General features: G+C 43.3%; 1 protein-coding gene across 2 annotated transcripts in view; it reads right to left on the reverse strand.

The window, feature by feature from the left end:
* The window catches only part of WDR45B (WD repeat domain 45B), a 524,626-nt gene that overhangs the window by 371,093 nt on the left and 133,192 nt on the right, over positions 1–20,341 (reverse strand). For both annotated transcript variants that reach the window (XM_085616786.1, XM_085616787.1), the window contains exon 2: positions 11,792–11,866. In XM_085616786.1, coding sequence (XP_085472912.1) covers positions 11,792–11,866 — 75 coding nt within the window. The remainder of the gene's footprint in view (positions 1–11,791; positions 11,867–20,341) is intronic.

The raw sequence follows: 20,341 nt of genomic DNA on the forward strand, positions 1-20,341 counted from the left end.
CTACCTGACTTGTTAATTTACTGCCACGCCTTCCACTTTAAGAACTTTAGAATCTTAGCCAATAAATTGGACTCTTCTTCACAAGGGCGCCTCTTTCAGGCTCTATTATATGATCAACCGCATGGTTTCGAATGTTTTCTTCTTAAATTTGGAGACCAAAAATTTTTCAAAAAGGTCCGCCTCAAGATTTTATTAACAGCACTTAAAAATTGGGGATTTATTCAGAAAACTTTTGGGATCCCTTATTTCAACTTATATGCTCCAATCTGGGACTCCCCAGGCACTCCCGAATGCCTCCTGGATCAACTATCTCAGCCTCTTAAATTAGCAGGGGTCAAAGTATGGGGCGACCTGTGTTGTGAGTTTAAGCTTATGGATTGGGAGTCTCTAGCAAATCTAACGAATAGATCCCTGACTAGGTTTAAGTTTTACCAACTGTCTGGGTGGTGGGCCAGACAATCTTGGGGACCGACAGTTGATTTCCCAATCTTTGATGCTATACGTAAGGTGGGAGGCTGGAAACGGGAAGTCTCGTTTTGGTATCAAACACTGGTTGGCTTTGGGGATAGTTTAATATTAGAGGTAGAGAAACTTTGGGGCAATGGTTTAATAGGGAATACGGAGGAGACACAAGAAATTTGGAAAGAATCGTTTCACATGTCTCAGAGAATCATTAAACCCGCTAATCTGAAGAGAAACCATTTGTTTACAGCTTATAGGGTCTATTGGACCCCGGCTAAACTGTCCCGGGTTTCTTCTGATAATCACTTTTGTCCAAGATGTAAGTTTCCGTTAGCAGATGACACCCATATGTTTTTGAATTGTCCTAAGATTTCCGGTTACTGGGGGTCTGTCTGCCGTTTTCTAGAAGAGCTTTTAGGTATACCAATTATAAGTTGTCCCCGATTGATCTTTTTTGGTACTCTACCAGGACTCTGTTCAAACATTGTTGCACAACTCGTGTTTTATGTGATTGTTATAGCCAGGAGAGAAATATGTAGACTATGGAAGTCTGAGATTCCTCCTAAATTTGTTGATTGTATGAGAAATATCATGTGGATTAGTCAGTCAGATATTGCGTGTGATCAAAGAAGCTCGGAGACGCTTTGGTCTCCTCTTCTGGCCTGGTTAAAGAAGACTGATGAGTCCAATGATTAAGCCAGGGGTTTGTGGTCCATCCTTTCTTGGCACCAACGGGATTCCCAGTGGTTGATGGAAATGGATAAGGAGACAGCCCTTCTCTGGGGGAATCCAGTAGCCCTGAGGGTAGGAATCGGAATCGAAATGGTCAGTGTGGAGGGCCTGGATAGTTCCCATCTAGAGCATTTATTATCTGGCGTATGTATGAGGACGAAAAAAAAAAATAATAAAGTTTGATGTTTGGGAGTGCCAAGCCCACCCTTTCCCTGGAGAGAGAGAGAGAAACTTGTATGCTCTTCTGGGTTTCCCATAGGACCAAATAAACCAGGAAAACAAATCTTCAATCTTTTTAATACATTTGGGATTAAATTCTAACGGAATTGCTCTTATAAGATTTTAGGGAAAAAAAGCATTTTGATTACGTTACATCTTCCGATTATTGAGAAGTGTAAACTGTGGAGTCGCCTCAATTCTGATTTTATTTTGTCAGTCATGGGGTCGATATTTGCCTCGACTAGCTTTTCGATATTAGCGGTTATGTCTACCCCCAGGTAAGTGGCATTTCCTACCCGTCTCACATCGTCACCCATATTAACATGTTTACAAATAATCTGAGTTTTGGTTCGATTTAAAGAATATCCAGCCAGTTGACCGAATCTCATCGCCTCTCGCTCTACCTCTGCCATAGCTTCAATCGGGTTGGATGTTACAAGCGCGATATCATCAGCGTAGGCCAATACCTTTGTTTCACCACCCAGAATGATTATCGGTTTAATCCTCTGATTATGCTCCAACATGCGTAAGAAGGGATCGATGTATATGGCAAATAGGAGAGGTGAGCTAGGGCATCCCTGACGTGTGCCTCGATTTATCCTAAAGGAATTGGTAAGTATACCATTTATAAATAGTTTCGCAGTTGGCTGAAAATACAGCATCTTAAATGCCTGTATAAAATGTTGCCCCAACCCTGCCCTCGACAGAGCCTCCCAGAGAAAGGGCCAGGAAACTCTGTCGAAGGCTTTCTCTGCATCAAGTAAGATGAGTGCCATAGGATTTCCAGATATTTGTGCATTATCAAAAAGTGAGATGGTTCTTCTTATATGATCTGTAGTCCCACGTCCAGGAATGAACCCATGTTGTCTTGGGGATACTACCTTGTGAATCACCCCTGCTAATCTGGTCGCTAATATTTTAGAGTAAATTTTACTATCTGCATTTATTAATATAATTGGTCGGTAAGATGCGGGGTCTAGTGAGGATTTGTTTTTTTTTAAGAAGACAATGAGTTTTGCTTCAGACCATGATTCTGGTGATCTTCCCCCCTTAAAAACATGTACAAACAGAGGAAAAATTAGTTCTCTGATTTCTGTAGCAAATTATTTATAAAATTCTGCCGGTATGCAGTCTAAGCCGGTTGCTTTACCATTGGGAAGACTATTAATACATAGCAAAGCGTCTACCCATACTGGGGGTTCTTCAAGTCGTGCCTGATCTTCAGAAGGTAATTCTTCTATTGGAGATTGGTTAAGGTAAATCATAATATTCTCCAAGTGAAAATTAGTGGTCTCTTGATATAAGCTTTGATAGTATTTAAAAAACTCATTACGTATACCTCCTGGATCTGTAATTATGATCTGAGAGGTATCCTTAATTGCCGTAATGGAATTTTTTGGAGCTTTTTGTCTGGTCCTAATCGCAAGGTGGTGTCCCACTTGCTCACTGCACTCATATGCTTCTTTTCTCCAAGCATCTAATCTGTCTGCTGCTCTTTTGGCAATAACTTCCATAACTAATGATTTGGCTGAGAGTATTTTCGCCAATGCTTCTGTGGGATCCTCACTGTCTCTATATACGTTAATCAAATTTCCTTCTGCGGCTGCCAATTGTAAGGAATCCAATAATTGACGATTCCTCTTATTGAGGGCTAATGAGAAGATCATTGTTTCTCCCCTTATTGCTGTTTGAGTGCATCCCAGACGACTTCCATCCTGGCACTGTCCAGGTTCTCCTTAATAAATTGGGGTATCTAATGCTTCATGTATCTACAGTATTCCTCATTAGAGAGTAGGGAACGATCAAACGACCAGCTTATCCTGTCTTGACTAACCCTTATTTCCCCTCGTATTTCTAGCACCAAGGGATTGTGACCCGATATGATTCGTGTATGCTTTTCTATTGAGCACTTGTGAAGAATAGAATGAGATGTAAGAATGTAGTCTAATCTAACCAGTTTTCTATGCGGGAAAGAATAAAAAGTATAGCCCAGGTCTGTAGGATAATGTGATTGCCAGACATCTATTAATGCTTGTTCCCGACTTAAGGTCTTCAGAACTTTAAAGACTCTAGGTTTCCTACCAGTGTACTTCCAATTTGTATCAGATGCAGTCCTTTGGTAGGATGGTATATTTATGTTGAAATCGTCACAGATGATAATAGGAAAGGACCACCCAGCCAATTCATTATTTAAATATTCAAAGATTGCAGGATCATCAACAATACTGCCATACACTGTACATATCGTAATTGCATCCCCATTTTCTCTACGGCATTCGGTTATAACCCACCTCCCATTCTGATCCGCTGCTGTGCGTGGGAACTGAAGTATACTTTTGGCAGATAATATTGCAACCCCCCGTGTCCTTGCACTCTGTGATGTAGCACCTATTATTGTAAATCCTAATGTACCTAAAAGGTGAATCTGTGTCCTGTCAATATGTGTCTCCTGAAGATATACAATATCTGCTTTAAGCAGTCTAAGAGCAATAGCGGCATTTCGACGTTTCTTTGGATCATTCAAGCCGCAAATATTTAATGTGGCTACACGCAATTTACTCATTTCTAAAACTAAAATGTAGTCCTTTCATTAAAACACTGGACAAGTCATGATTGTTTCTCCTGACCACCCCCAGCATAAAGACCAAAGAAAATTTGAAAGAGTAATAGAAGGTTATAGATAAACCATAAGTAGAACTCATAACTAGAGGATAAAAAGAACAAATGTTCTTAAGGTCAACCCCTCCCCCACCCCAAGAGACCCTCCCCCATTCCCCTCCCCGCCGCCACCCACTGAGGCCTACCTGGTTCAGCCTGAACCAGGGTGTGGACATCTGAGAAGGCGGAGTCCCGAGTCTCCCCCATGGTCCGGCCCTGTACTGCCCCTTTTGCCTAAATCTACTCTTATAGTAATGTCACTCAATCGAAACTTCGAGGGTACACATTAATTATTAGATGTTAAGCCTCTAAAAGTTCAAACTTTAGGTCTGTCTCTATTTGACCTTGTAATTTCTTGCAGATATGCTTGAGCTTGGATTTCAGACATGAAGCTACGAGTGACCCCATTAAAGATGATTTTTAATTGTGCTGGGTTCTGTAGGTATACAGTTGCTCCAATTTGCTGAAATGGTGTGAATAACTGCCTCAATCTCCATCGCCGCTAAAACAGTGGCATGGGCGAAGGCTGGCCTGGTAGAGAAGGTGACACCGTTGTATTCCTTTTTATTTGTAGGTCTAGCAATATCGAAGAGAACCTGACGCAAAAGAAAATTTCCAAAATACACTAAAATAGCGCGGGGATATTGTTCTTGTGAAGGGGGTCGTTTCGAGGGTGTCAAGGGGAATTGATGCGCTTGTTGTATTTCCTTGTCCCAGTCCCAAGATTGCATTTTAGGAAATGCGCCTTTGAAGAGTGATACTATATACGCCCTGGGATCATTTCCTTCCACCCCCTCCGGTATCCCAAGCATGCATAAGTTGTTGCGTCGCATTCTATTTTCCTGTTCCTCGATCTTCCCCATTATGTCTTTCACTATAGCATCATGAGGATCCCCTTGCTCTTTCAATACGGAAACATCCTTCTCTAAATTCTCAGCTCGAATTTCCATTGATGTCATCCTTTCTGCAATTTCAGTGCAAGTTCGCCCCACTTTTCTGATGGCGCCTTGGAGTTTTTGCGTGGCTTGCCGGTTTTTGCGATTATCTTGTTTGACTTCTTCTTGGAAGCCCTTGATCGACTGTAACACTTCCGTAAGGGTAGGTTCTTCCATATTTCTGGAGCTCCCGCTCGGATTTGTAGATGCAGAAATAATATGACCTGTCCGTACAGTGCAATCTGATGGTGTCGCAAATTGGGAGGAAGAGTAATCCCATCTAAGTTCGGAGTTGCTACCCTGGTCCGTGGAGTCGCCGGTTTTGCAATTTTTGCGTGTCTTTTTCCCCTTTTTCTTTTCTTGTATTTGTTTTTTTTTAACGGAGAAGCCTTTTGCCATAGAGACTCGGAATCTGAGTCTGGGCTTTCGCCCCATTCATGCTTTCCTCCTTCGTTTCCCTCTTCACTAGATGTTGATATCCCGGTTTCTTACATTTCTGAGTCGTCTGTCATTAAACAAAGTTTTTCTTGAATGTCGGGAGGTTCAGGGCATTCGGTATTTCCTTGCAAGTTATTCTTTGCAAGCAAATCCAGCCCTAAAATTCCTGTACCCACGGGCGGCACATCCACCAGACAATTACCGGTCTGTTGAATCTTTCCAGTATTATCTGCTGGTTCTCTGGCCATTTCCATGTTAGTAGGAGATGAGGCAGGGTGTACTGCCTCCCTGTTAGAGGTTTCTAAAGAGGAACAAATATGACTTTGATTTACCGCTTCATCTGGTTCTGACACAGTTATTTCTACCTGATTTCCAGCTGCCGCACCATCCACAACTCTATTACCCTGTCTCACCACCTCTAATGGGCTAAACATGATGGAAATCAATGGTTGTGAGATGTGTGCTGTTCCCATTTGCTTTGTAGGGTTGGATTGCAGTTTTCTGCTCTGTTTAACCTTATCATCGACTAATGAATGCTCATTTCGGTCATTTTGTTCACTTTGCTCTCTACTTTTTAGCCCCCGTGTTTCTGGGCGTCTCAGTGGCCCTTCCGATTTATGAGGCTGTGTAAATTTAGTTACCAATGTTTGATTATTTTTTGCTTTCACAGCCTTCCCTCCTCGCCCCGACATCCTTACTTGGTTTCCTCTGGAGCTGCTTGTTAACTGGAGACAAAGTATCCACTGTTGTGTCTTAGGGCGGTGATTTCCTTGTTGCGCTTCTCCCCGGGCTGTCAGCAGGAATTTCAAGATCGCCGATAGTGATAACGTAGTGTAACGCGGCGTGGTGAGCAGCCGCAGGGCTGCGTGAAGCGAGGATTCAGGAACCACCGGATTTCCAGCTCCAGGCGTCAGATGCGATGCCGCTTGTCGTCCAAGCCGATCCCGGTGCTGCCTCGAGGTCAAAGTAATATTCATGCGGTAGGGGCAGGGATCTTCATGTAAGTACTTTGGTCCTGATAGCGATTACGGCAATGCAATACCGATCATTATAATCCGTAAGGGCCGGCCGGACCGGGGAGCTGTATCGGGTTACCACCGCTCAGGCGCCATCTTGCCCGTAATAAATAAATTTAATTCAATTCAGAGGTTGTCTACAAGAACTTTTCTGCAGAATATTTTTTTTAAAGGTTGTCAATGACACTATAATCGCCCAGGTTGTCCCTATTTTGTTTCTTATATCTACCTCTTTCCATGTTTCAGGGATGTCCTCTCATGTCAATATGCCATTTAATAAATAGTATGGTGGTGATGGATGATCAAATCCGTGGTTCTGAGAGAAAAAGGTCCCCAGGTATTTTATAAGTACTTTGGGCCTTCCTAGATTTCATGCTATCAATTACTTGGAGTGTATCATGCATTGTAAATTTCAGGAGCTCAGTACTGATGGGAATCTAGCTGTAACCTACCCGAGAGGAATGTCTTGGGAAGAATCAGAATATAAATCAGAAAACTGCTTAAACCAAACAAGGGGTTGGATAGAAATTTCTATGCAAATGTATTCACAAAGACTGCCATCAGCGACATTATGCCAAAATGATCCACTGGCAAGCATTTTTAATGCTTCAAGGAAATCCTGCCAAATAGCGTCATCCCAGCACTTTTTACACAATGCCTGAAGACGCCTGTAACTCATTCTTGCCTCTCTAGTGACGCTTATATTACTTTCAATTGCTGCCAAGAGCTCAGATTTGGCTAACTTACTCTGTTTGTTAAACCATGAGGGTTGTTTCTTGTTGTAAACAGTAGATTTACTTCTTTATAAAAGTTGGCCCTAAGAGAATCAAATAATTTATTATGAATATTGTTAACTGACGGACCACTTGTGGATGATAATTCACATGACTCTAGCAGTTCTAATGCCAGTGAAACCACTTCGTAAATACTTGCTAATAACTCTGGTGTTTGCTGTATTTATGGCCACTTAATGCATCTTGTGTTATTAGTGACAATAGGCAGGGGAAACAGAGCATTATGGTCACTGTCCGATCGTTCTACAATTACCTCTAAAACAGGTCATAAACTTAAGTCTAGCATGATGGGTCAGGGTCAAGGCAGCCAGCTGTATCGCAGAGGCTGTCCAATTTTTGACTGGAGTGATGTCTTTCTTTTCTTCAGAGCACCTGGGCAAGACTTCAAAATACCAGGGCACAACGTGAACACTCACGCTTTAGAATACCAAAATATACATATACAAAGCTCAACACTCAAGTGTAAAGTAAAGGAGAATATTTATTGCAACAATATATCAAATGGCAATAATATACACATAAAATAAATGCATGTAGTGAATGCATATACACACAAGAATGAGTAATTAGAACTTGGATTTTTGCACTGGCTGTCTGTTTGGCACCATCCTCGCCAGCACGACTGGAGAACCCGTTGACAGTCTCAGGCAGGAGATCTCAATCAGGCATAAAAAAAAGCCCTGGGCAGCATGTCTGCTCAGCAGGAGAGTTCCTGTCAACACACTAACCACCAGTGCAAGGTCTACCACTTTTTACTAGCATGAGGAGAGACTTCTAGAAGCTCTCCCTCTCTTCATCTACACTATAGGTGCTGGCTAGGCTCTGCGTCGAGTTCACTCAACGGAGGTGGCCGGGCACCGATGGGAGTTCTCAAGCAGAATTCTTCACATTCTTATACCTGGACACTGTACGCATCCCACACCATCTGTTCTAGCAGCTTATCTCTCTTGCTCGGTGAAGTGAGAAACATAAATAACCTGTGCACGCAAGTAACCTGGACATGCCTGCGTTCGCAGCTGAAAGGCACAAGATGAACCCGTAGTCACAAAATGTAGTTAAAGCAAAATGGAGTCAATAGTCAATAAACAATCTCACAATGCTAACTGCCTGTAGCATTACAAGTGATCTCCATAACAGGAATAACCTCAGACCATTTCCTCCATCTCTGTAACAGCGCACACAACATTCAGGAGTTTATATGTCAACTTAAAGTCTCCCCGCTACCGGTAATGGCCAATTGACAAGAGTTTGTTCCAAGTGGGTCTTGAATAGAAGCAATGTTCACGAGTCTCTACTTTTCAAGGTGCTATGGTTATATGTATTAAAGAGCTTGATTTTGAATTACTGATGACCGGGATCATTTGCATCGTCCACCTTATTCGTTTGAGAATCATCACAATAATTAAGTTGTGACTGTTAAGAAACAGCAATTTTTCACCCCTGCTGTTACTAGAATCATGCAATCTCACACATATTACGGGGTGCATTATTGGGCACCTCAATGAAATTCCCTCAGTCAGTCTGTACCACTATGGTTAGAATCATGGTCTCTGATATTTGTCGCTAAGTTCACTCAAGTTCCATTAAAGAATACGCTCTGTACTCCTAATTGAGGCAGACTGTATTTGAACTGTATAGGGCAGCGTTTCCCAAACTGTGGGTCGTGACCCACTGATGGGTCGCCAGCCGATGTTTGGTGAGTCGTGAAAGTCCAAGCAATAAATAAAGATGCCTTTAAATTATTCATTTATCTTGTTGCATTTGCTGCACTTCAAAAACAGAGGTCATATATCAGGCTGAGTCTTCGGAGGATTATGTTTTTTCTGATGATTATTTAAGATACATTTTCAGCAGTTAGGAAAGCAAAAATCGAGCACATTTATTTATAATTTTGAAGTATGAAGGAAACTAAGATTTTAACAGGATCAGAACAAATCGACTCGCTTTACTTGGTGATGAACCAACAATAAATGTTCACTGAAACCAGATTTCCACACAATATCATTTGAGCAATATAGTTTTATCAGTAAAACTGTACGTCTATGCAAATTTAGTGACCATTTCAATGGAAAATGCTCTGGCTGTAAATGACAATGTGCTACCGCACAAAGCTTTAATTACATTTTAAAAAAAATCCCAAGACTCATGCCCATTAAAGCTAGGCGAGTCTTGAAAGTTCGTCATAACAAAATGTGGGTGGTGGTTCTAAAAAGTTTGGGAAGGTATAGGGGAACTAGAGCTCAGAATCTTATGAAGGTCCATTGCCATTAGACCCTCCACAAGATCATTCTTCCTTAACAACCATTTTATATAATCATAACAAACTGCAGGTGAAGAGGAGCGCTTCCTGCTATGATGTTGAAGCGTAGCATTGAATAACAATGATTAGTGATCCTAATCCAATAAATAACTTAATTTGTCAATGAGTCTTTTCATCGCAAACAGATGGAGATTACTTGGGAAGAATAATCATGAACACAACTTTGCCCTTTATCATAAGTGATCTCGCATGAGCAACAGAAGAGGTTGATTCCTCAAAGAATCCAGGGTCCTGTTTCCGGTCTGGTCATTACCATCCATGACAAAATGATTACAATGGTTCTGAATAGTATTATTTTGTAACAACGGTATCCATTGTGAGGGGTTTGTAACTGTACCGTTTGACATAGGGTCCCTAGTATAATTCCTATACACACTGCTGAGCTTGTTTCTTGGGACAGCACTCTCACCACTGGGGCAGTGGAAAATGGGACATGCACTCTCATGGCATGTTTTTTGGTCTGGGCCAGTAGTTTCCATGCGTATTTCATTTTAGAAATCCCCTACCACATCTTCTTGTAGCTTGTAAGCAAGTCACAAGTGTCTGAACCAACCATGTTTTTAATTCTACAATTTCTGCTCTAAGTGCTTCAACTGTTTGTTCTTGTTTATTGTCACACTTGTGTCTGCTAAAACCTTTTATTTTACAGCTGCATTATTATTATTATCACCTTGTTGTTATGGCTCAATATTTGCTAGGGGCATAAATCTATTGCTACAAATCGCATTTGATTCTAAATAGACTTGTGATTCTGTAGACAAAGTGTGGGAACTGTCACTTAACGAAGAAACAGTCTTAAGTGTGCTGTAAGTATCAGTTGCAATCTTGGAGCAGTCATGACTAAATTGCTTGGTTGCAGCCCTTTTTGTTAATAGCTGAGCTACCTCTGGAGCCTTCCAATGAGACTTCGATGTCCTCCACGGATTTAAACGAGATTCAACCTCTTCTAACATGACTGCTATGTCTCTTAAAGTGCAGTTCTGATATGCATGTTTTACCATCTCTTTTAGTCTTGCAACTCCCTGTAAACTCAACAGTTTTCCTCTTGCACCTTACAACATACTATAAAATAAAGGGGCAAAGTGTGTAAGGTATAGTCTGACGACGACACACAAGATATCCTTTTCTCATCTCCAACAACAAAGTAGTCTAGAAAGGTGATAATATGTATCCTAGAAAAATAACTGTTTGTACAGCACATATATTTAACCACACTATAACCACTTTATTGGATTGGCCCCTGAAGGAAAAATACATTGTCTTCTTGCTTGTATGTGCATTATATTCAATGTACATTTCTCTTAGGTATCACTGTTGTAGACCTTTGAGGCCAGGTCACACTGTAAGAATGTGGTCTAAATTTTCTATATTAGGTTGATTCAAACAACACAGTTAGTATTTATATTTTCCTCCACAGACTGACAAATGAACTTATTTAAAATGATTATTAGTGTACATTCTACCAATTAGTCGATTTAATCCTGAACTGAGAGATTTTTGAGTAGGAGGCAATATAAAAAGTTCTCTTAACCATACACCTATCTTGGGCTTGTTGAGAAAATACATATCATCAGCAAATCTCTCAGATCGAATATTTGCCTGAGTTGCTCTATCTCAGTAGGACCTTAATTCCAGCTTTGCAGCAAATTATACTGACTCTGGCACTAGTCCTTACTTGGTCATGCTGATTAGTCTAGAATTAGAGCATTTAAGTTCTTTCCAAATAAAAGCTGCTACAGAATATAATTACAGTCCACTGATCTGCAATATAATGACCATCACCTTTCTTAAACCCTGCAGGAAAACTAAATTCAGATCGATTTAGGAAGAGATGAAGCCTACTATGAAGCAATTCTACAAATAAGTACTTTCAATTATGTCTAAAGCTGTTGTGCCGGTACGGTTGAAAACAATGCTTGAATACATTAGACGTGAGACAAGTTTGCTTCAAAAATGTTAGGGACGCATAACATTGTTAATCCAGCATACCAGTTAATGAATCATAATATGCCAGAACAGTATTCGGCGAAGTGTTTAACTAGGTCCGAAATGTGGTTGAAAAAATAAATACCTATCAAATATAATTCCCAAGTACTTACATTGGGGGATGACAACCTTATGAAACAGATAGAAAATAATTAACAAATAGATATATATATATATTCATAATAGCAACCAATTTAGGAAATAAGGCATTACAAAGAGAGAAATAAATACCTTGCTTCTCTTTTTCCTTCAGTGGATCGGTGTTATAAACTCGAAAACCGTTCTCCATTCCACAGGCAAAACAACCTAAAACAAGAAATGTCAAGAAAATATATACTTGTTAGACTCAAAACTTTTATTATACCACTCTCAGTAAGATCTCAAAATCGACAAATTTCATTTGTTTCAACTCAAAAGAATGTCTGAAACACTCTAGCTTTATAGATGATATCTAAGTCAGTGACGTTAACGTAGTGCCCTGTATAATCACTATGCATAGATGTACAGATACTCTCATTCATAGATATTATTAAGCATATTGCGTGTCACAATGCATTTCATTGTATGAATTAACTGTTTTGGTTAATTGTTTTGTAACCTGGAGGTGTACACAACAGTCAAAGGGGCTTTCAGAATCAACACTTGTGACGATGGAAACTCAGACATCACACCTTTTGTAGAAGGTTCTGGTTTGGAACTTCATGGTCCATGATGGAGGAGCGGCAGTAGTTTTTTTTTTTTAACTACCAATGCATTTGCTGTTGGCTAATTCCTGAAGCCTGGTAAGCCAGGTAATGCCTGGTAACTAGACATATGCTACAGAGAACAGAGAAATAACTCAGACTGACAGGTATAAAAGTATATCTGGGGCATATTTGAATAAAATCAAAGCGAGTGGTGTTTAAAGGCAAGAACCTCCCAATAGCTAGCTTCTCGTGCCCTGTAATTGGACTGTCATCCTAAGGAAAAACACATGCAAGGCCTAGACAGAAGAGATCACGGTCTATTGGTGGAGTATCCTCTTAATGGAAAGCACATACAATTCCTAGAAAGGAGGTTAATTACAAATATATACTCAATCCATTCAACCAATATGCATAAAATGGTAATACTTATTCAGAGAGCACGTAAAGGGTGTGGCAGTAAAAATAGTGATGTCGATGGTATCCAGCTCATTTACAAAACCAATCAGAAGGAAGCAAATGGATAATATTGCAGTTTTCTTTACACTACCTTCATAGCTTAAGCTGTCTGCTAGACATTGTGACAGCCTCTTTCAACCAATGGTTTGTTTCGGTTTGTCCTCTTCAGTCACTCAATAAATCAATCAATCAGGGAATTGTAAGCGCGCTGCTCACCCGTGAGGGTCTCAAGGCACTGACGGGGAGGGGGAGGGGGGGGGGGTCCGCAGATCTATCTAGCCGAAGAGCCAGGTCTTGAGGGTCTTCCTGAAGGTGTTCAGGAAGGGGGCGTGTATGATGTCTGCCGGTAGCTCGTTCCAGGTCTTGGCTGCAATGTGAGAGAAGGATCTTCCGCCTGCTCTGGCTCTGTGGATACGCGGGGTTTTGGCCAGTGCGAGGTTGGAAGATTAGAGGTTTCTTTTGGGTACATGAAAGTTGATTATATTGTTGAGGTATTTGAGTCCGTTGTTGTGTAGGCATGAGTGAGGATTTTGAAAGTGACTCTTTTCTCCACAGGGAGCCAGTGGAGACTTCTTAGGTGTTGACTGATGTGTTTGTGTCGGGGGATGCAGAGGACGAGTCTGGCCACGGTGTTCTGTATTGTCTGGAGTTTGCGGAGTAGGGACTTGTTGATGCCGGCGTAGAATGCGTTTCCATAGTCCAGTCTGCTGGTGATGAGTGCGTGGGTGACTGTCTTCCTTGACTCAGGGGGGATCCACTTGAAGGTCTTGCGGAGGGTGTTGAAGCAGCTGGAGGTGACAGCGTTGACCTGTCCGTTCATGGTGAGTGATGAGATGAGTACGGTGCCGAGGTTCTTGGCATGGTCTGAGGGGGTAGGTGGGCTTCCGAGGGCAGTCGGCCACCAGGTGCTGTCCCATGCAGAAGGGGTGGTACCGAGGACGAGGACTTCTGTCTTCTCGGTGTTGAGCTTCAAGCAGCTGTTGGTCATCCAGACTGCGATGTCTTGCATTCCTTTATGGAAGTTGAGTTTAGTAGTGGTGGGGTCTTTGGTGAGGGAGAGGATGAGCTGGGTGTCGTCGGCGTAGAATACGTTGTTGAGGCCGTGTTGTTGGACGATGGCTGTGAGGGGGGCCATGTAGATGTTGAAAAGGGTGGGGCTCAGGGATGAACTCTGTGGGACTCTGCAGGTGATTTTCGTGAGCTCGAAAGGAAGGGTGGGAGTCTGATCCTTTGGCTTCTTCTAGTGAGGAATGATCGGATCCAGTCCAGGGCTGTTCCTTGTATGCCTGCGTCGTGTAGTCTAGCGACTAGTGTGCGGCAGGAGACGGTGTCGAAGACCGCTGATAGGTCGAGTAGGATGAGGGCTGCGGAGTGGCCTTGGTCCAGGAGGGTGCGGATGTCATCTGTGGTGGCGAGTAGAGTCAGTCTCTGTGCTGTGGTTGCTTCGGAATCCGGATTGGGCCGGGTCGAGGACTGCGTTTTCTTCAATGAATCATGTCAGTTTCCTGTTGACTGTTTTCTCTGCAACTTTGGCTGCAAAGGGGAGGAGCAAGATGGGCCGATAGTTCTTGAGGTCGGTGGGGTCCGCTGTGGGCTTCTTGAGCAGAGGTCAGACTTCTGCGCGCTTCCAGTCGGCTGGGAAGGTGCCTGTTTTGAAGGTGGTGTTGATAGCGCGTTGTAGTTTGGGTGCGATGGCGGCCGCGGCTCTGTGATAGATGTGAGGGGAGCAGGGGTCGGTGGGGGCCCCCGAGTGGATGCTTTTCATGGTCGAGGCGGTGTCTTTGGCCGTGATCGGTGTCCAGTTGGAGATGGTGGACTGGCTGGTGTTTCTGGGGGGCCGCCTGTGGCGCATGGTGGATGAAGTTGTTGTAGAGGTTTTTGATCTTGAGGTGGAAATAGGTTCCAAGCTTGTCGCAGAGGTCTTGGGATGGGGTGATGTCTGTGGCTTCGCTGCGAGGGTTGGTGAATTCTTGAATGACACTGAAAAGTTCCTTGGAGTTGGTGGAGTTGGCCAGGATTTTGTTGTGGATGAAGTTCCTCCTGGTGGCTCTAATCTGGTTGTAATAGTGTGTCATGGCGTCCTTGTAGGTGGTATGGTCTTCGGTTGTCTTGGTGTTTCTCCAGGCATCTGAAGGTGAGTCTGGCTTCTTGGAGAGCGGTGGTGAACCAGGCGGCTTTCCTGGGGTGTTGTCTGTCGGGGTTGCGTAGCGGGGCGAGCTAGTCTGCGTAGTCGGAGATCCAGGTGTGGAGTTCTCTGGCTGCGTCACTTGCGTCGGATGTCCAGGTGTGGTTGTCTTGGGTGAGGGTGGAGTTGAGGTGCTTGTCGGTAACCTTGCTCCAGTTCCTTAGTGGTGGGCAGCGTCAAACACATCTTGGAATGTCTTGGATGAACCCATAGGATCATTTATTTCCCACTGACATGTTACTGACAGATAAATGTGTTATTCCATTTACAACTAATTGTTTCTGTTTCAATGCATGAGGTGTGTTATTTGCCTGAGCAATAGCACTTCTATGTCATTACTGGAGGCGAGGATTATGCTCAAACTTCCTTTATTCCTTTTCCAGCAGCCTAAACTTAAACAAGACAAAAAACTAACTTTCCCATGATGAATATGGCAACGGTCAACACGCAGTCCACCAATAGGCAGACCATAAAATCCACAAAGGTGGGCTCTTCATGGAGGACTTCCAGCAGTTAAGTACCCACTCATTTCTTTCTCAGCTTTTGAGGAGTTTTATGGGTGTATATAACGCATGTTTACTTGGGAATACTGTTCTTTACTTATGAATGTTGTGTACTAAAGTTTATGCGGTGATTTGCCTCTCAGATTACTGGTTCTGGGGCCACAGGAGCGTTGTCGCAGGCAGGCAGGGTTAGTCACCCCAGGGCAATAGCCCAACATTCCTCATTGCGCTCAGTGCACCCAATCACATAACTAAAAATTATAGAAAAATTAAGCCTCAGCCTGCATAAATCACGCGCTCAGCACAAATACAAGAACAGCTAACTGCTTAGTGTTGAGAGTCTTAACCTTTAGAGGAAGGCTCTGAGATTATTGGCTTACGCCTTTTACAAGTCTGATTCGCCTTAAGCAGAACACTTATACTGCTTCATACCATGGAGGAGGACTACACAGAGGAGTTTCTGCAAGTTCTGCAACAGGATGATGAATTTTGCGAAGCAGTAGATGCTCCCATTCACCAAGCAGTGTCGGCAGCAATGGTACCCTTTGAGAGCCGCATCATGGAAATGGCCTATGCTTGCCAGAGTTCCCAATTCCAGCACGTCCCTAAATGCAAAAGCGCCTTAGGAATAGATTTGGGAGGTTTCGAAATGCCTGAAGAGTTTTTCTGGCCCGGCCAGACGCAGGGGTGCAAAATACCCTGTTATAAGTGGCTGCTGTATCACCTCCCATAGGGCCTTGATGCACAAGAGGAATCCCCAGGAGGCGCCACTGTGGCGGCAGAGGCGCCTCCAAGGGGCAGTTTCATGCCACAGCAGGTGAGACTTTTCCCCCTCCCCCCCTATAAAGTTGGGTGACAGGTTGGAGCATTTCGAACACTGTTGGGGGAGAATTACTTGAGACGCATGGGTCCTCCAGGTGATCAGAGGTTTTCAGATCGAGTTCTACGGATCCCCGTACCAGGACTCCCATCCTTGTCCACTGTTTCTTGTCGAAGATCAAGTTACCCTGATAGACAAGGAGGTGATGGACCTATTGCAAAAAGGCACAATTGTCCGCTCTTGTCTCCATCCCAGAGGTTTCATCAGCAACATTTTTCTAGTGGACAAGACGGAAGTGGGATAAAGACTAGTAATAAATCTCAAGGAATTCAATCATTGGTTGGTCTATCGCCACTTGAAGATGGAAGCAATCCATCTTCGGTGAGATTTCCTTCAACCCGAAGACTGGGTGGTGCGCCTGGATTTGAAAGACGCATACCTCGCAGTCCCCATTATTGCCCCACACTGCCGCTTCGTACAGTTCAGGTGGAAATATCAGGTGTACGAGTTCTCAAGCTCGTAGTGGAGACCTTAAGGGCAAAGAGTTTCCGTCTTATTACCTAGACTACCTTCTCCTTTTGGAGCAGTGCCCGTCGAGACTATCCCAACAGTTGCAGGTAGCAATCGATCTTCTACAGAGCCTAGGTTTTGTGATCAACAACAAGAAATCTCTCTGGGTGCCGTCCAAACAGACAACCTTCCTTGCGTTCGTCATAGACTCGGTGGTGCGGACTTTTAGCCTTCCTTCCTGGAAAGTGGTCAAAAACCGCAAGTAGCTAAAATGGATGATGGCACGTTCCACCACTTTGTTAAGACAGGTAGCTCAGATAGTAGGCCTTCTGTCATCATCCATACAGGCGATCTTACCGGGGCCGCTCTATTACAGGGCCTTGCAGCACCTCAACGCGCTCCACCTTCATCGGGGCCTACAATATTCAGACCAGGTACCCATAGCAGACGAGTGGTGGGTAGAGAGGAGATAGTGGCTGGACCATATGGAAGCATGGAATGGCCGGGCCATCCTTGGCTCCGACCTGGACATCGTGTTAGAGTCTGATGCGGACAAGTCTGGGTGGGAGCGCAATGCGATGCAGATGAACGTCATCTTCACATCAATTGCCTACAGCTGATGGCGGGGTCTTTTGCCATAATATGCTGGACAAAGAACAAAGCTTCATGCAGTGTCCTCCTAAAGATGTAAAATATATCTGCAGTATGCTATATCAATCACCTTGGGGGACCAAATTCAGGGCCTTAGCAGATCTCGCCACGGATTTTTGGACGTTCGGCCTATCCCACAATATCTTGGTGACGGCAGAGTACCTCCTGAGAGCCTCCAACGTGGTACAGATTGGTGCTCCAGAATGTGTTCAGACATGAACCTGTGGCAGTTACAGCCGGCGCTCTTCCAGAGGTTGAACGCTCTTTGGGGTTCTTCTCCACTCACCTTTTTCGTCAAGGCTGGACCATCAACTACCCAGATTCTTCTGTTGGAAGCCGAACACTCTAGCAGTGGCGATGGACACCTTCCTCCAGGATTAGTCACAGGAGATGGGGTATACTTTCCCTCTATTCGCAATGATAATGAGGCTAACAGCGCAGGTCCGAAAGCAGCAGGCGAATGTAGTGGTGATCACGCCTTATTGGAGATCTCACGGGTGGTTTCCAGTTCTACTGGAACTTTCTTGGGATTCTCAATTCCTTCTACCCCTTGTTCCGACTATTCTGAGGGATCCCCAAGGCAATTCCTACCCTCTGATCCTGCAGGGTCGCATGCACCTTGTGGCATGGTAGATTTCAGGCATCATTGGAAAATACCAGGCCTATTGCATGAGGCTGAAAGATTACTGGAAGCTGCATAAGCTGACAGTACAAACAAGCATTAGCATGGGCCAGATGGGTTGGTTGGAGTGTACGGAATAACCAATATCCTATGGAGTGCAAGGTGGTCGTCATCATGAATTTCTTGGCCTCGTTAGTGTCTTAGGGTCTGGCGAATAGGACCATCAACTCCTATTGATTAGCTATTTCAGCCGAGCATGTTCTGGTTCAGGGAGCCCCAGTGGGTTGACATCAATTGGTCTGTATGTTAATGCAGGAGATTCGCCTCACTCGCCCTCCTGAACCCAGATATTCTACCTTATGGGATGTTAATAAGGGCCTCTGCTAATTTTGTTCCTGGCAACCCAATTAATATTAGTCTTGCAAGGAACTGTCGGAGAAATTAGCCATGCTACTGTGCCTGGTGTCATGTCGGTGAGTGTCTGATGTACAAGTTCTAGATATTTCAAGAAGAGTCTTTTCTCCGCAAGGGGTCATCTTCCACATTGTTCGTAGGACCAAATCCAATTCCACAGTGGTGTACTATTTGGCCTTTGATACATTTCTAAAACTGTGTGTGGTCCGCTGTCTCAAGGTATTTGAGAATATCATGGAGGAGTTTCGTCCACCGGGAAAGCGTCAGTTGTTGGATCTCTCTCAGGAAACATTTCAAGGTAGTTACTTCACCAACTATAGCCCGTTGGATCAGATGGGTGTTGCAGGAAGCGGGCATCGACGTCTTACAATTTGGCGGCCACTCAGTGAGAGGAACGATGGCTTCTAAAGCTTTAACCCAAGGCGCGCATCAAGAAGAAATTATAAATGCAGCAGACTGGTCATCAGATTCTATGTTCAAAAGATTCTATTTTAAACCAGTTGTTGATATGGCGTCGTTGGTGGTGGAAAAGCTTTGAAAAATCATAATCCTTGCCTCCGGGCCTGACATAGAATGAAAAATGTCCTAGTAATCACAAAGGAAAGTTTCAAATCTATTAAGGGCACGGAGGTGAGGATTATTCCCGCCCCAAGGTTCCGGAAGTCCTTGCCCCAACCCGGGAGATTCAGCATGAAGGCCTATCCCTTGCTTCATTCAGTTGTAACTATCTTCCGTTTTCTCTACTAGTCAATGTGATTGCGGTTGTGCGTTTGTCTTTACTATATGCATTGGGAATGTCCCATTTCTCTCTTGGAGTAGTTTCGGTTGTGTATGCATGAGTAATTCGTACGTCGGTGATTCTACTTGTGTTCGGATCTCCTGAGTCCAGATTCATTCTTTCTTTCTCTGGCTTTTTTCAGGTCTGATAATTCCAAAACAGACTAATGGAAGTTTGTGGATTGTTGGGTCTCAGACAAGAAAGTCTTAAAGGGAGAGCCCGCCTTTGGGGAAGTTATGGACTGCCTACTGGGGGACTACATGTTGACCTTTGCCACATGTATCATGGGAAAGACAAGTTTTTTGTCTTGTTTAAGTTAAAGCTGCTAGAAAAGGAATAAAGGAAATTTGAGCATAATCCTCGCCTCTGTGTCCTTAATAGAATTCTTCATGATTACTACAAAATATTTTATTAGTAGGTACTACTGGATGAACAGAGAAGCCTTCTTGGAGAAAATGATTCACCCATTAAGAGCAATACATTCTGTATAATTGAAAGATGCCTAATGAAAGTATACCATAATTAATAATGAAAATGCACTATTTATTTTAAAATCGTATTTATTGGCATTTAGAATATATAGCTGACAGTTTTTATAATATCATGAGTAACACAGGTAAGCAGCTGAATATAATTAGAGTGAGCAAAATACAGTGTCTAAGAACAACTAATAAATATTTTGGAAAAAATGATAGCATACATGTGCAAAGTTCCCTCTAATTTTGTTTTCTGTGTGTGCAGCAATAAAGGTTCTCTGTGCGCTGCAGCTAAGCATATGTGCACTGAAAACATGCAATGATTTACTGTGCAAGTGCACAAGCTATGAAAATGAGTGGTTTAAATGGCAGGAGGGAGATATTCTCCAGACCCTTTACGCTTCTCCTAAGAAGGTCTCTCCTATGTTCCCTTTTTCACACTTCTGCTTCCTTCCACTCTACGTTTTTTTCCCCTCTTCTTTAAGCTTCTTGCAGCATTCTGCGGCTTTGCTTAGGTTTCTGCTTTCCTTTCCATCTTTTAACACATCTTCCACTATCCTGCGTCTCTGTCTATCCCTTTCTCTCCTCTCTGCATCTTTTCCTTCACCTTTTGCACATCTCTTACTAGTCTTCTTGTCTTAAATGTTATCCCCTCTTCTGTTCTCCAAGCTATCCTTTCC

This window comes from Triturus cristatus, chromosome 7 (assembly GCF_964204655.1).
Source record: "Triturus cristatus chromosome 7, aTriCri1.1, whole genome shotgun sequence".
NCBI classification, from domain to species: Eukaryota; Metazoa; Chordata; class Amphibia; order Caudata; family Salamandridae; genus Triturus; species Triturus cristatus.